Source organism: Enhydra lutris, unplaced genomic scaffold (genome assembly GCF_002288905.1).
Source record: "Enhydra lutris kenyoni isolate GAN:26980312 unplaced genomic scaffold, ASM228890v2 scaffoldscaffold19, whole genome shotgun sequence".
In the NCBI taxonomy this organism is placed as follows: domain Eukaryota; kingdom Metazoa; phylum Chordata; class Mammalia; order Carnivora; family Mustelidae; genus Enhydra; species Enhydra lutris.
The window spans coordinates 39,341,371-39,356,805 of NW_019154103.1; the positions used below are offsets into that span (position 1 = coordinate 39,341,371).

Here is a 15,435-nt window from a genome sequence, read left to right on the forward strand (position 1 = left end):
ATCTAAGGGAAGTTTGCAGCCCCAGTTAGTGGAGCGGCGGAGGGCAGTGCAGTGTTGCCCATGCCTCTAATACTCATGCAGCCCAGACCAGTAACTGCCTGGCTGGGAGTGGACGTGGGAGCCTAGGAGCTCCAAGTACCTTCATCTAGGGTCTGCTTGTCATCATCTAGGAGAGTATCCACCGGGACCACGGCTAGGTTCAAATTCACGGTTCATGGAGGTGCCAACGACTGTTAGATTATTTTCTTCTCACGGTACAAATATCGGCACGGAAGTGAATTAATTGGTGGGAGGGCCGCTGGCAGAGAACAGACAAGCTCCTTCCTGTCCCTGCGGAGGTTCTGAGGACTTACCTTTGCTGATAGACAGGAACTCTCTTGACTGTTGTCATTCCTACTGTAATTCCATGCAACACTTGCAGGCCAGTTAGGGGCGCCCCCCCCCCACCCCCGCAGCCCTGTGACCCGTGTCCAGGAAACTCACCATTCCCTGGGGAAGTGACGATTCCTGCAAGACCCGTTCCTTTCCCCCTTCAAGGACCCACAGACCTAGTAAGCTTGGAATTTTTTTTTTTTTGGTCATGCTTTGAAAGGAATGGCTATCAGAATGTCTTGTTAGGACCCCAAGTGGCAATCCATTTCAAAGTTGAGGTCAGCATTTTTGGTGTATTTCCCCGCTGGACTGCTCAACATCTGCGGCAGGCAGGGTGGCTTTTGAAAGAGCTGTGCAAACTTGGGTTTTCACCTCTTCTGTTTAAGAGAAACCCTGACGGGCAGGCAAACGACAGGCATCCTAAAATCCCTACTTGCCTTAGTTACTTAACGCTGGGTACAAAAAAAAAAAAAGAAAAAGAAAAAGAAAAAAATCACATGTGTTGGATCATTTGTTCGCCTGGATCATCGAGCCCGTGATGAGATGTAGCATACAGAGAGCACGGGTACCGGTGGGAGTGTGGGATTCCGGGAGTCATGAGTTTGCTTCCCTAGTCCATCCCTCTACTCAAGCCCAGTGTGACCTCGAGTTAGCTTGTTATCTATTTAAATACCGTTCCTGAGACATAAAATAAAGATAACCTCTCCTCCTAGGCTGATGGGAGATTTATCCGCATGGCAGTCTAAGGGGCTCTAAGCACAGTGGCTGATTGACGGTACACTAACTCCGGTATTAGATGTTGTCATCTGTGCTAGCAAAATGAAAGAACTAAACCATCAACAGGGTGTTAGATGCTTTATCTTTCTCAAGAGGGTAATCTTCTTTGAGGGTACCTAAAGACTATTTTAAAAGTTAATCTCTTCTTCCTTTGGGACAAAAACAAAACAAAATAATAACAACAACTGATTAGTGCAATTATCTTAACCTAACCTCTTGTAATTGGAGACGTGGGACTAAAATATTAGGTCCAACACATTTACTTGTATAATTTGGAGCTGACTGTGCTGTGTTAGGTCATGAATTCAAGGTCTGCAGCAACCCAGTGGATCCTGGATAGCTCTGAACTTCAGCCATAAAATGAACAAAGACCTCAAGCAAAACTGCCAGGAGTCCAGGCAACGCAGCGCTGTCCAGGGGAGCAGAATTTCCTGGGCAGAGCACCTCCTGACCCTGGCCTCCTCCCAGGAGAGCCCCGCCTCTATGAATGCACATTCAAGGTCTAAAACACAGAGCAGTTGCACAAGCCATTGCCTGGGCAGTGGGTGGGGAGGCACAGAACTTCCTGGCAGGCTTTTAGAGCTCAACAATAAAACACCTATAAGCCTCTCTGAGGCCACAGAGAACTCTCTGGACTTCTCCTATAGGAGGAAAGCGCTAACCTCCACCACCCATGTGATGAATCGCACTGTAGCAGTTTTCTGACATATGAGACTGGCATCAATTCTGAAATTTCTCTGTAGCATTTCCCGCTCTTGGTAAGGGAGTAGGAGTTAGACATGATTCTAGTACTTTAACTCCTTAGCTATTTTTTGAAAGTCTTTGCTGTGCAATGATTTTATAGAGAAAAGAAGATTCCCAATCAACAGCTCAATTAAGAGCGTTTCCCTGGGTTAGAGGAAACAGGGAGTGGCGCCTTATTTCAGAAAGCACAAGGGTGGGAAGGAATCCAGTTCTTCTGGAGACAAAGGAGTTGCCTGAAATCGCCACCTGAACCCTCTTGTTCCCTGAAAAATAATAGGCCTTATTGTGAAATTCAAAAATCCTGCTCAGGAAGAAGAGAAGGGAAGAAAAACAGCAACAGTTGGCTCTGAAATTTCCTGGAGACAAAAATGCCAGCCCTGAGGAGTTGCAGCCTACGGGTAACTCTGCCCCAGGGAGTGTGACGAGCCCTCCCTTCCCTTCGCCACCGTGTGTCTGCGCGCAAGCACGCAGCGGCTCGGCAAATGCAGAGCGACGGCCCACCACGTCAGGGTCATGGTCACGCTCGCGCCACCAGAACCCTGAGCAGGCTTCCCGCTCTAGACAACCTCGAGTGGTTTCCAGGGTTTCTTGTTTCCTTGCTTTACCCCCTTTCCCTCCGGCTCTCCATACCCCGATCTCTCTCGGAAGGATCTAAGTCCTGTAACACTTGTGCTGGGAGAGGGCTTTACTTGACGGCTTTTGGTTTACAGGATCGTTGGTGAACAATCAGTCTGTCTGGCAGGAAGGTACGCCCACAAATATTACAGGGAGCCAACTGGCTCAGGGCACTGGTCCAAGCAGCTTCATTTAAGGCATCGAGATCATAGAAACCTTTGGCTGGAAAGTTAAAGAAAAAAAAAAAAGAAAGAAAGAAAGAAAAAAGGAACAAAAAGGAAAGAAAAGAAAAAGAAAAATGGTAAAACATGGATCAGTTTTTATTCTGGACAACCATACTCTACTTTTTATGGAAAATATTTTCAGGAAATACCTGTTGACTGAGGGTTTAGACAAATCATACTACTTTTGCCAAAAAAAAAAAAAAAAAGTACCACTCCCTCTTTCAAGGGTTGAGTAAAAAGTTAGCTATGAACCAGAGACTTTTCACTCCTTGGATTTTAAAAAGGGGAAGACTGTTGTTTTATGTGTTATGATAATGCATTCTTCACTAATTATTAACATCTTTGCTTACACATTATTATCTTGTAAATACAACTTTTGGCCTTCTTCCAATTGACTCTAAATATAAACTTACAAAGGGAAAAGAACATGCATTTGTGTTTTCCTCTTCTGTAATCCTTCAATGGAATGTTCTGAAAGGCCAAAACTGACAGTTCAGGGTGAATTTAGGATGAATGATATCCTAAAAATGTATCTTCTCGTCATGGCCATAAACTCAGAGACTCTTTAAATAATTAAAGCAAAGAATGCAAACAGAATAGTTAATCTGACGAAAAGAAGTGTCCTTAAGAGAACAACCAAGATATCTGAGAGATGTATAATCGTCATTGGCAGAGCATAGGAGAAAAGGCATATGGCTTTATTTTAGAAAAAGTGCGGGATTTAGCTTTAATAAACCTTATTTAAATAGAATGGCTTTAGTACATTAAATTGACTGTGTCTTCGAATCACCCAAAAAGGCCCCCCTAAGTGTAGCCAGGCACTCAAACCTAAATTGCATACTTTTCTTTTTATCATTTTCACAGCAAATATTTCTTCATTAAAGCCCAGGCAATTCTCCTGTGACTCCTTCCTAATGGTTCACACAAGCATAGCAAACTTTAGATTCCCATCCCACTACTCCTCATGTTCTTGATTTTACTCCACGGGAAATTAAACTCCAGCACAACTTCATTTTTCTCCTTTGGACAAACCCAGTATCACTTTCCATGCAGGATACGGATGTGTATTTTGAGAGCTTTGAAAACTATTGAAAAGGGAATGGCACGGACTTTCTCCTTACTCATACGATGTAACATGGATTCAAAAATTCCAGAGTACCTGTTGAGTCTCACTGGGGAGGATTCATCACATTACTAAAAGTTTTTGAGTAGCGCTTTGACTTTGGATCTGGAGGAAGGGTTGTCTGGACCCCATGACCAGAAGAAGTCCATAGGGTGGGAATGGGAATTTTCTCAGCCTCGAGATGGAAGGACACCTTCAGAAACAAAAACAGTGTGGCACCCAGAGGACAACTGCAGGGAAGTACAGGAATAGGGCCCACCATTTCCACCTGTGGCCAGTAACAGACTAATGAACCCCTCAGGGCCTTCAAACCAGTCGTTTCTCTCTCCTCTTCTAGACTTGTGCAGAGAAGGTGATAAAGTCAGAAGTGAACAGATTTTTGACACCACACAGAACTGCTAGGAAGAGAGTTTCAGTGAGGTAAATAACGTCTTTGTGGGCAAATGCTCTCATTTCATGTATGGATGTGTTCACCTTGAACACCTTTCCCACCTGAATGATGGATTCTCCTACTCTTGGCAAGGACTGTGAAGAGTCGGGTCCTAGCAGCCTCTAGAACTTTATCATGGCAACCTAGATTCCACTCTGTGGGAGTTAGAGAACTCTTCTGTGTCACATTTCTGACAAGAGTGCTCTGGACTCATTGATACTGAATAACTTGGAGGTACCCTCTAGTTAGGCAAATCTACAGTTACAGAAAGAGGATTAATGAATTGAATGGTAATTTTCTTAAAACCAAGAATGATTTTCCTTTGAGGGGATCTGCTGAGGAAGTGATGACAGTAGAAATAAGATGCGAGGCTGAATTGGTCTGGCAAACATTTTCTGAACTACTTTGTTCTTGCCCCAAATGAGCAAACAAAGGCTCCATAAAGAGGCTGCACACAGCAGTTTACAGGGTTTCATTTGGCTTGTGCCGTGCTGTACAAAGTATTAATTGCAAAGTTTGAAAGATCTGGGCATTGCATATCAATTTCTGGATTTCCAGTTTCCTTCGTGTTATCAAAAATATGCCCACATGGAGGGGCGCCTGGGTGGTTCAGTGGGGTAAGCTTCTGCCTTTGGCTCAGGTTGTGATCTCAGGGTCCTGGCATCGAGCCCCGCAACGGGCTCTCTGCTCAGCGGGGAGCCTGCTTCCTCCTCTCTCTCTGCCTGCTTCTCTGCCTACTTGTGATCTCTGTCAAATGAATAAATAAAATCTTAAAAAAAAAAATATGCCCACATGGGAATAAATTTCTTAAAGGTAACAGCAGGAAGCAGGTAGCAGAGACCTCCTTTAGAGAGAGTCAGCATTCTCCCACTCACCATGGTCCCCACCCTCCCTTTTGTCACACGTGAACCAATTTATTCATTTTGCACCCTGGCTGGTGGACCCTGCAAACTGAGTCTGCTATGCTGCTCTGTGAATACTAAGACATATTCATATTTGAAAACATGTCTCTAGGTGCCCTCTAAGATTTTTTAAGCTTTGTGCTTCTTAAGTATTAAGTTTGATAATACATGAAAGTAGCTTTTGGGAAATACAGGGAGTGCCAGTGGGTCTCCCTCCTTGCACAGTTTTGACAATAGTGGCTTTACATCTTAGCTTCTGAGGTCCTTTGGTCAGGCATTCTAGAACTGTTTTTCCTATTTGGTTGTAATCAAGACAGTAAATGTTGCTGATTTCAGTTGTTTGAATAAGTAAGAAAGGAATACCTCTCCTCTAATAAGTTCGGAGAGAAAAGTCTCCCTTACACACTCAAGTCTTTTCTTCTTTTCTCTTTTTTTCAAAAACTTACCAGTAATGGTCCTGACTTCTGGTTTTTTAGGTTCTGGTCTCCTTAACTCTTTCGGTAACAAGTTGTTTTCATTATGCCACTTTTTCAGACATTGTGGTTCATGGATGGCAATAGACTTTGTTCCATATTCACGACCACAAATGTAGCAGATAACTGTTGGTGGACGCCTTATCATTGTTGGCTACAGGGAATATAAAATATCTGTTAGACAAAGTGCAAGTGTAGAAATAACACTTTAAAATTATAATACATTCACATTAGCTAGACAATCACAGTTTTTAAAATTCCAACCAGTCAGGGAAACTGAAATATTTTTGGCAATTAAGAGAATAAACCACGTCATCTGAGTGATTGGGAGTGGGGGAGAGGGTGTGGGTTTGGGAGGACGATAAGAAATTAAAAAGAGATGACCAGAATTCTACGAATTGGTACTTTATAAAATGTGTTTTCTCATTTAATAATTCTTGCTTACTTATCTTCTGGCCATTCTCCCTGCTAGGAGACTATGGAAATGAATCAGGTATGAATCATCTTTTCAATAACATCAGGCTCTAGTAGGCCAATATTCCTGAGAAGTAAAATCATAAGTGTCATTGGAGAGTCTAGAGGAGACACTGTACCATCCCACATTCCCTCACCTGAACAACTTCCTGTGATTCTAGGCCTTTTTGACCTGGAACAGGCGCCACCCCCAGACAGGGCAGCTAATCAATCACAAGTGGAAGTTGGTCGATAATGGCCACTTCACCAACCAGGCTGATTCCATGCAGTGTTCCAAGAGCCCCCTGCGGGACTGCACCTCAGCTGCTCATTCCCACCCTATACAGACTTCCTTCTCTTCCCTGTCTTCCTCCCACTACTTTACTGGGGTTTCCTGGGGCCACCTCCCCAATGAACTGCTTGAACTCGAGTCTTTTTCTTAGCACTTGTTTCTGAGAGAACTAAATCTATGGAAGAGTGAAGGATAAAATGGAATAGGGAGTTTCTGCTTCTGCCCAGGGTATAGAAAGTGACAAAAAAGATTGCTCCCACCTAAGCAATAAGAACAAATCAGATAACTTACGGAACCATAAGTTCTTAGTGTGTTGGAGAATCAAAGTTTCAAAGTACATTAATGAACTAAAAGGACTGCCTGAGTTTGAGAGTGCATCAGCCTGACAAAAAGAATATCTCCCAAGCTGTAACCTTACATGAGTATGAGGCAGCAGGTGTCTGCCACAGAGAAAAGGCAGAACAGCTGAGTGAGAACCCTAGGGAAGGCAGGCATGCAGGAACTATCTACACAAGCCCTCCAACCCACCATGTCTTACACCCAGTAACAGTAAGGCAGTCGGAGGGGGCAGTCTAACAAAGCAGAGAGACCCTCATCAATTCAAGAATGCAGGTCCTGCCTAAATCTGAAGGTAGAGCTGGAGAATTAGACCTTGCACAGGGTACCAGATAAGAACAATCTACTGCTGATGGGAGGGGTGGGAACTAAAGGTGGGGGGGGCAGCGGCAGGAGGGACTCCCTCTGTGTTGTGTGCATGAAGGGTCTGCAGCAGCCTAAGGGTGCAGCAGGAGAACAGGGAAGAGCCTTGTAAGTACAAGGCAGGGGTGTCTTACCACTGGGGGAGTTTAAAGCCTATAGTGCATTCAGCTTACCTAAAGCAAGGACTAAACCCTGGAAATAGATTGTCACAGAATTCTTAGATTTTTTTCTGAAACTAATCTTTTAAACACAGACTGTGATATGTTAAACGTGCAAACTTTAATCTCTACAGTAATCACAAACCACAAGCATATGCAAAGAGGCAGAACTAAAAATTCAACATGGGGGGGGGCGTGCCTGGTGGCTCAGTGGGTTAAGCCTCTCCCTTCGGCTCAGGTCATGATCTCAGGGTCCTGGGATCAAGCCCTGCATCAGGCTCTCTGCTCGGCGGAAAGCCGGCTTCCCCCTCTCTGCCTGCCTCTCTGCCTAGTTGTGATCTCTCTTTTTCTGTCAAATAAATAAATAAAATCTTAAAAAAAATTCAACATGGGACATAGAATATCAGGAAAAAAAAGGTAAGTTAACCACTTGTCAAAGAAAGATAGGAAAGGAGGAATCAACCAATCAACAAACAAACAAACAAGGACAAGAGGAATAGAATTAAAACACTAAGGTGATAGATTTATACTCAAATATATCAATAATTGCAGCAAATATAAACAGACTAAAGAACATAATCAAAAGGTATGGACTGACAGACTAGATTAAAGAAAAAGCTATAGATGAAAAACCCCAACTATATATTGTTTACAAGAAACATGTTGTATGAATAAAGACACAAACAGATTACAAGCAGTGGGATGGGGAAGAAGTTTCATGTAAACACTAAGCAAAAGAAGATGAGTATGGCTCTATTAGTAACACATAAATGAAATACAAAGGTTGGAAATGTTTCTTCCAGCTGTAAAGATCAGGGAAGCCTGAAGGAAGTAGCATTTGAAGAATGCATGGAGTTTGGATCACAAAAGGTGTTGGAGACAGGAAGCAGCATGAGCAGAGTCTCGGGGACAGGAACCTGATGAGTAGAGAAAAGAGCAACTAATATAAAATATTTACATTAATAATAAGAAATAGTTGCCCGGTGATAAGTGTGGTCTTGAGAACGATCATCAGATAGTTTGGCTTCAGGCATGTTATCAACAACCATGAATGCCATATTAAGATCTGGATTTTGTTTTGTAAGTGGCAGGAAGCTATTCAGAGGGGAATGACCTATAATTGCACTTCTCGAAAATTAGTTTGGCAATAATGTATCTCAAAGGGCTGTGTTGACAGCATATCTACGAAATCTTGAGCATCCACGGAAATCACGGATCCAAGAGAACATCAGTGGCGATGTCACTTGAGGAAAAGGGGAAACCCGGAAAGGCAGGTTAGGGAAGGAGAAAAAAAGTGGAATCTGTTCTGGACCTGTTGCATGTGATATCGTAGTAGAATTCAAACGTAAGTCCAGCCAAAACAGCAAATAGAGGCCTGTCATTTAGAATTCATGGGTTTCAGAGCTATGCACACAGAGACGATGTCTAAAACCACGAAAATTTCCAGAAAAGGAGCATATAGAGTATGTATGGAGGGAAAGTCCTGAGAGAATATCTACAACAAAGAGATTGGGCAAAGGAAGTCACAGCCTGGAAAGACAAAGGTTCAAGTTCGTAATTAAAGAAACAGGGCATGGAGACAAAAGACTCCGTTCAGAATTCTGGAAACACTTCTGGTTTCCAGAAAGGCAGTGTCATCACATCTGTGCAGCGCCACTGGGAGTAATGGGGGGTTGAGGAAAGTCGCTAGATTTGGTTGCCAACAGATTATGTACCAGTGACTTTTCAGAGTTGAGCTCCAATGGAGGGATAAGGATAAAAACGAAACTGTTTAAAGTTAAGGTCAAGGAAAACAGAAATATACTTTCAAAAAGTTTGCAGAAGGGAAATTTGAGACATAAGTAGAGTTGAAGAAAGATCTGTTTTGGGGGCACCTGGGTGGCAAAGTTATTTAAGCTCTGACTGCCGGTTTCTGTTCAGGACCTTATCTCAGGATCATGAGATCAACCCCCACATCAGGCTCTGCTTTTAGCAAGGATCTGCTTGAGATTCTTTCTCTCTTCCCGCCCCTCTCCCCTGCTCTCTCTCTCTCTCTCTCTCTCTCAAATAAATAAATCTTAAGAAAAAAAAAAAAAAAGATCTGTTTGGTTGTTGTTTTAGGGGTAGAAGTATCTCAGGCAGAGAGCAGGTTAGGACTGAGAGAAGAAGGCTAAGTATGGGAATGTCTCAGAGGAGGTAGGAGGAGATGTGATCCTCAGGGGTAATTAGAGATGTTAGCCTCCGATGACAAGGAGAAAAAAGAGAGAGAGATGGGTTGTCAAGAAGTGAGGCACAGGGGCGCCTGGGTGGCTCAGTGGGTTAAAGCCTCTGCCTTCAGCTCAGCTCATGATCTCAGGGTCCTGGGATCGAGCCCTGCATCCGGCTCTCTGCTCGGCGGGAAGCCTGCTTCCTCCTCTCTCTCTGCCTGCCTCTCTGCCTACTTGTGATCTCTGTCTGTCAAATAAACAAAAATCTTAAAAAAAAAAAAAAAGAAGAAGAAGAAGAAGAAGAAGAAGTGAGGCACAAGAAGGAGACCCTACAGGATGACTTTAGTTAACCGTGAGGCAAACCATCTTCAGAGAACAAACAGATTCGGATTCTGGGAAACAGAACAGCAAAAATTATGGGGGGTTTTGCAAAAACAAATTGGGATTCTCTTGGCATTGCGGAGAATGTGATACTGATAGTGACTCAATTAGGGAAGACTACTAAGACCCAGTTAGGTTGAGCTGCAAAAAACTTCAGTGGAATGAAAAGACCTTTTCCAGTGTTTATAAGTAGCACTGGGTGACATGAAAGCAGAAACAAATTAAATTGGTGGTGTGGTTTCCTTTGGGGATATAAGACACCGTAAAATGTATGCATGTTTGAGAGGCAACTAGCTTTTCACAAAGGCGAATGGGGGTTACACCTGCAGCGCGAAGAGACAGAGCAAAATCACAGTAAGAAGAAAACATGTTTCTGGTTTCTGCATACCCAAACAGAAATGACAATTCTAGAGGAGTAAAGTCACTAATACACAGCAAGGAAAATGGAAAATGGAGTTATTCCTGAGATGATCCACTTTCTAAAAGATACACGTTATTTGCTAGAGGGGAGATGGGTGGGGGATGAGCGAAATAAGGTAAAGGGGATTCGGAGGTACCAACTTCCAGTTATAAAATACGTAAGTCGTGGGAATGGGAAGTACAGGTAGGGAATACGGTCAGCGATATCGTAGTAACATTGTATTGTGGCAGATGGTAACTACACTTGTCTGGGGTAAGCAGTGGGAATTTACAGAATTGTCTGGTCACTATGTCGTACACCTGAAACTAAGATAGCATGGTATAATATTGTATGCTGACTAGACTTCAATAATTTAAAAAAGGATAATTTTAAAAATATTTTAATTAATTAATTAATTAATTAATTAGAGAGAAAGAGAACAGGGGGGAAGGGCAGAGGGAGAGAGAATCACAAGGAGCCTCTGAGCTCCATGCAGAGCCCAATCTGAGGCTCAATTTCATGACCCTGAGATCATAACCGGAGCCAAAACCAAGAGTTGGATGCTTAACTGACTGAGCCACCCTGGCGCCCCCAAAGAATCATTTTTTAAAAAGCACATTATTTGAAGTAGAATATTTTTCTTCTATTATTCTATGCTGAAGTATGCCAGTAAACTAAATTCATCAAAAAATGCCCAAATCGCGTTTAGTCTTCTTTTTTATTTGCCGTGTAACAGGATCTAATGCCTGAAAAGTGACTTTAAAAATATCTGGCAAATTCGAGACCTAAGAGAAAGGCTAAAGCAGAAGCAGTAATTTTCAAAATACCCATCGGTTTCTTACTATTTTTTACAGATTCATTTACTTGAAGATTAATTAAATAAGGCTTTTTAAAGTTTAACATGAGAAGCTCGCCTTTTTACTTTGCGAATAATGAATATTAATATTCCATATTGGAAATATGAGCCAAATCCAGTATTTAACCAAGCATACAAGCCGGATAAATGGCACGGGTCATTAATGGAGACGTTCATGTCACATTGTCAGAAGGTTTCTTTTGGAAGGAAAAATTAGAAGAAAACAGGCAGATCCAGAGGCCAGAAGATATGCACAAAATAACTTAAAGGGATGTGGGAGAAAATTAATACCATAAAAAGGCTAAGATGTTCTATATTATATTTTCCAAAGCTTGGTCCATACTCTATATTTGTGGTTGAACTGCAGTTGAACCTGCAACACACTCCATATTCTTAGGTTTTAACATTTTACTCCTAAGCCTGCTCCAGAGAAGTGTAAGCAACCCAGAACACAGCTGAAGAGAAAAATGCATCCCCTCGGGGCGGAATGGAGATAAGAGAACCTCTTTTACTTTTCATTAATTTCACCATTGTCAGTCGGAAACTTACAAAGAGAGCGGAAAGAGTTCCATCCCCTGGTCCCCCCCACCCCACCGGTTTGCTCTTCAGCCTCTTTTCTCTGGTGTTTTGAGCTGGTTAGGGGTAGGGGGAAGATGGAGGGCGGAGGGGGTCGGTCAGCGCCCCAGGGGAAGAAGAAAGGGCATAGGGTCTGCCATGACAAGACACAGCCCAGCAAGCAAGGCAGGCAGGCAGGCACACCGAGGCTTTGCCCGGCGCAGCTCCGGGGGCTGTCTACCTGGGGTCTTGCCAGGACCACGGATTCCAGGAAACCATAATCAAAGGAAGGCAAAGAGGAAGCCGATAAAAGTTCCAGCAGAGCAAATGGTTAAATCAACAGTCTTCCTGTCAACATTTCAGATATTCTTGGGGTGAGGTGTTAATTTTTTAACATTAAGGTAAAAGATTTTTTTAAGAAGTTAATCTCTGATTCTGCGGAATTGTTCTTTCGGGTGCGAACTGTTTTATGGTGGGGAAGCAGGGAGGAAGTTTATTAAGGGCTCATCACAAATTTGCTTTTGCTTCCTGATTTCCTGAGAAAGTCTACTGAGGCTGGAGATGGACAGAAGGCATTGAGCCCTTCAGGGAAAGCTTTCACATGTGTGTATTTCTTTTAACTTGAATCCACTAACTTTCATATGTTTCCAATCATTTTGCTGGCTACCATTGGCATTATCATTTTATTTTCCATGCAGTGTTTTTTTTTTTTTTCTTCTCTTTTTGCTATGTCTTTTCTCTACTGAGAACACTTCATGTTTCATCTTTCGGGCCAGGACTGTGCATGGCAAAGGAAAGTGGACATTTAACAACTTTCCTGAGTCACTGTGGGGGAATGACTGGTCATCCACGTATTACTTTTACAGTTTAAAATAAGTAGCAGTCACAACAAGTGTTGGTGAGGATGCAGAGATAGGGGAACCCCCTCTCTCTCTCTTTTTTTTTTTTAAGATTTTATTTATTTGACAGACAGAGATCACAAGTAGGCAGAGAGGCAGGCAGTGAGAGGGGGAAAGCAGGCTCCCTGCTGAGCAGAGAGCCTGATGCGGGGCTCAATCCCAGGACCCTGGGATCATGACCTGAGCCAAAGGCAGAGGCTTTAACCCACTGAGCCACCCAGGCGCCCCAAGGGGAACCCTCCTACACTGTTGGTGGGAATGCAAACTGGTGCTGCCACCCTGGAAAACAGTATGGAGGTTCCTCAAGAAGTTACAAATAGAGCTACTCTATGACACAGGAATTGTGCTACTGGGTATTTATCCAAAGAATACAAACACTCTAGTTCAGTACATGCACCCCGATGTTTAGCAGCATTATCTACAGTAGTCACACTATGAAAGAAGCCCAGATGCCCATCAATAGACAGATGGATAAAAAGTGGTATAGTATATACAACAGAACTCAGCCATCAAAAAGAATGAAATCTTGCCATTTGCAGTGACATGGAGGGAGCTAGAGATCATAACACTCAGTGAAGTCGGTCAGAGAAAGACAAATACCCTGTGATTTCACTCATAAGTGAAATTTAAGAAACAAAACAAAAGAGCAAGGGAAAAAAGAGAGACAAAGACAAGCCAAGAAACAGACTCTTAACCCTAGAGAACACACTGATGGTTACCAGAGCGGAAGGGCATGGGTGAAATCGATTTCATCATGAAATCGGTGATAGGGATTAAAGAGCGCTCTTGTCATGATGAGCACCGGGTAATGTATGGAAATGCCGAATCTCTATAATGTACGCTTGAAACTAATGTAATACTGTAGGTTAACTACACTAGAATTAAAATAAGATTAAAATAAAATAAAATATAAATAGCTGTGTAATACCACCATCTAAGTGATGGAAACAGAACAAGGACCAACAAAGTGCGTGTTTTGGTATGAAACAAGGTATTAACAAAAGAAGAATGGAAAAAGTTCCTATAATCCTAGACTAGGAAATCTATTTCAAAAGCTTCCAACAGCTCCCAGTGACCTCCCTGACAGCTCAGGCTGAAAGGAAACCCAGTAAATAGCACAACTCAGTTGCGATAGAGCTTGTAGAAGGAAGTAGAACAACTGGTTGAGGGGGAGACATATGCCTAATGGTAAGTGTTAGCGTATGAATCGTAACAAAAGAGATACTGATAAGTATAATCAAAGTCATTACTAGCAATTTTACGAAAGATCAGAAAAACTCTACATTTTGTCCTTCCTTATGCTAATCCCACAACAAAAACTAAGTAATGATAATGTGAAATTATATTTATGTGATATCATTCCTACATTAGGGGAACATAACCCAGCAAGATAGCTTTTTGGAGATTTGTGGTGAAACAGAGATTAGTGATGCTCGTGGGGGCAATAGATCCCTTTGAAAATCTAATGAGTTATACGGTCCTCTTTCCAGAATAATGTCCATGGATACAGAATTAGGCATATGATTTTGAACAATTGGTGGACTCTGTAAAGCCCACCCATTGCCCCCAGGAAGTTAGTCGAAGCAAACCTTTTTTATTCCCCCAATAGATGCTTCTTTGTGTGAGGAACCATTTGGCACCATTTAAATGCCTCAAAATGCCTCAAAAAAGGGCTGAGTTGAAGCAAGAACTTATGAAATACACCATGTCTGGCTTTAGGGTGATCTTCAGTCCTGCTTTGCCTAAAACAGTCCCTGTGATACCGGTTGTCTTGACAATTAACAGTAGCTCCTTCTTGAATTATCTAAGGTGTCCCTATTTGGTTAACAAATTATGAAATCACTCTACTTCTGATCTCTTTTGGAAAACATGATTTAATAAAACAGAAGGAATCAAGAGATGAAGCGACCAAACGAGCTCAGAAATCTCAAAGCCGTGACTCTAAGACTGGCTTTGACCTTGAAAATTGGGGTTTTGAGAAGAGAATGAAGAAAAGAACATTCCTCAACATATAAAAATACTTACCAAAATTTGAGAAAGGAAGGAGAGGGGCAAAGATGTTAACGATACTAAATTCTTTACTGTCATGACAAATAACTACTTCAAACAGTATAAAAATAAAACCCAGAGTTACACATTTTTTTTTCAAATCTGGTAACTTATCTTTGCTTTTTAACTGCAGCGGTTCCTTTAAAAATGAATATTCTTTTTTTTTAAGATTTTATTTATTTATTTGACACAGAGAGAGAGGTCACAAGTAGGCAGAGAGGCAGGCAGAGAGAGAGAGAGAGGGGGAAGCTGGCTCCCTGCTGAGCAAAGAGCCCGAGGTGGGCCTTGATCCCAGGACCCTGAGATCATGAACTGAGTGGAAAGCAGAGGCCCTAACCCACTGAGACACCCAGGTGCCCTAAAAATGAGTATTCTTTAGTGAAGAAATATTTATCTGAAATTCAGCAATACCATCACCATCTCTTTGGTTTCTTTCTGTCATAATCAAGTAAAATTAAATATAGTATCTGTTTTTTCCTTTATTAATATCTGTATTAATAACTTAGTCATGACCACCTTAGTCCCATGAAAACATCTGCATGCCTGTTTATTTATATATGTTTGTGCACAGAGAGAGATTCCTGGAATAATAATCACTTAGGTCAAACAAAAAGGAGCTTGGAACAATTTTTATGCCAATGTTTGTACTTTACTAGTGGCTTTAATTTTTTTATAATAAACATGTGTCATTTTTATAAGAATAATAAAATAAGAAGAAGAATATCAACTCCAGGGTCAAAACTTCAGTTGGGATTAGGTAATCCAATTAGTCCTAAATGGAAAAATCAAGTGGAGTCCAAAGTACTTTCTGAACATTCCTTAAATAACTGATAAAAGATGGTATAAT

The 15,435-nt window shown here is 42.0% G+C and overlaps 1 protein-coding gene across 1 annotated transcript in view; it reads right to left on the reverse strand.

The window, feature by feature from the left end:
- Positions 1-2,578: 2,578 nt before the first annotated feature.
- Positions 2,579-15,435, reverse strand: part of LOC111148450 (zinc finger protein 474-like) — a 30,220-nt gene continuing 17,363 nt past the window's right edge. Inside the window, exons 2-3 of the mRNA XM_022505002.1 lie at positions 5,634-5,814; positions 2,579-2,730 (exon numbers count right to left, since the gene is read on the reverse strand). Of these exons, the coding sequence (XP_022360710.1) occupies positions 2,579-2,730; positions 5,634-5,814 (333 nt within the window). The remainder of the gene's footprint in view (positions 2,731-5,633; positions 5,815-15,435) is intronic.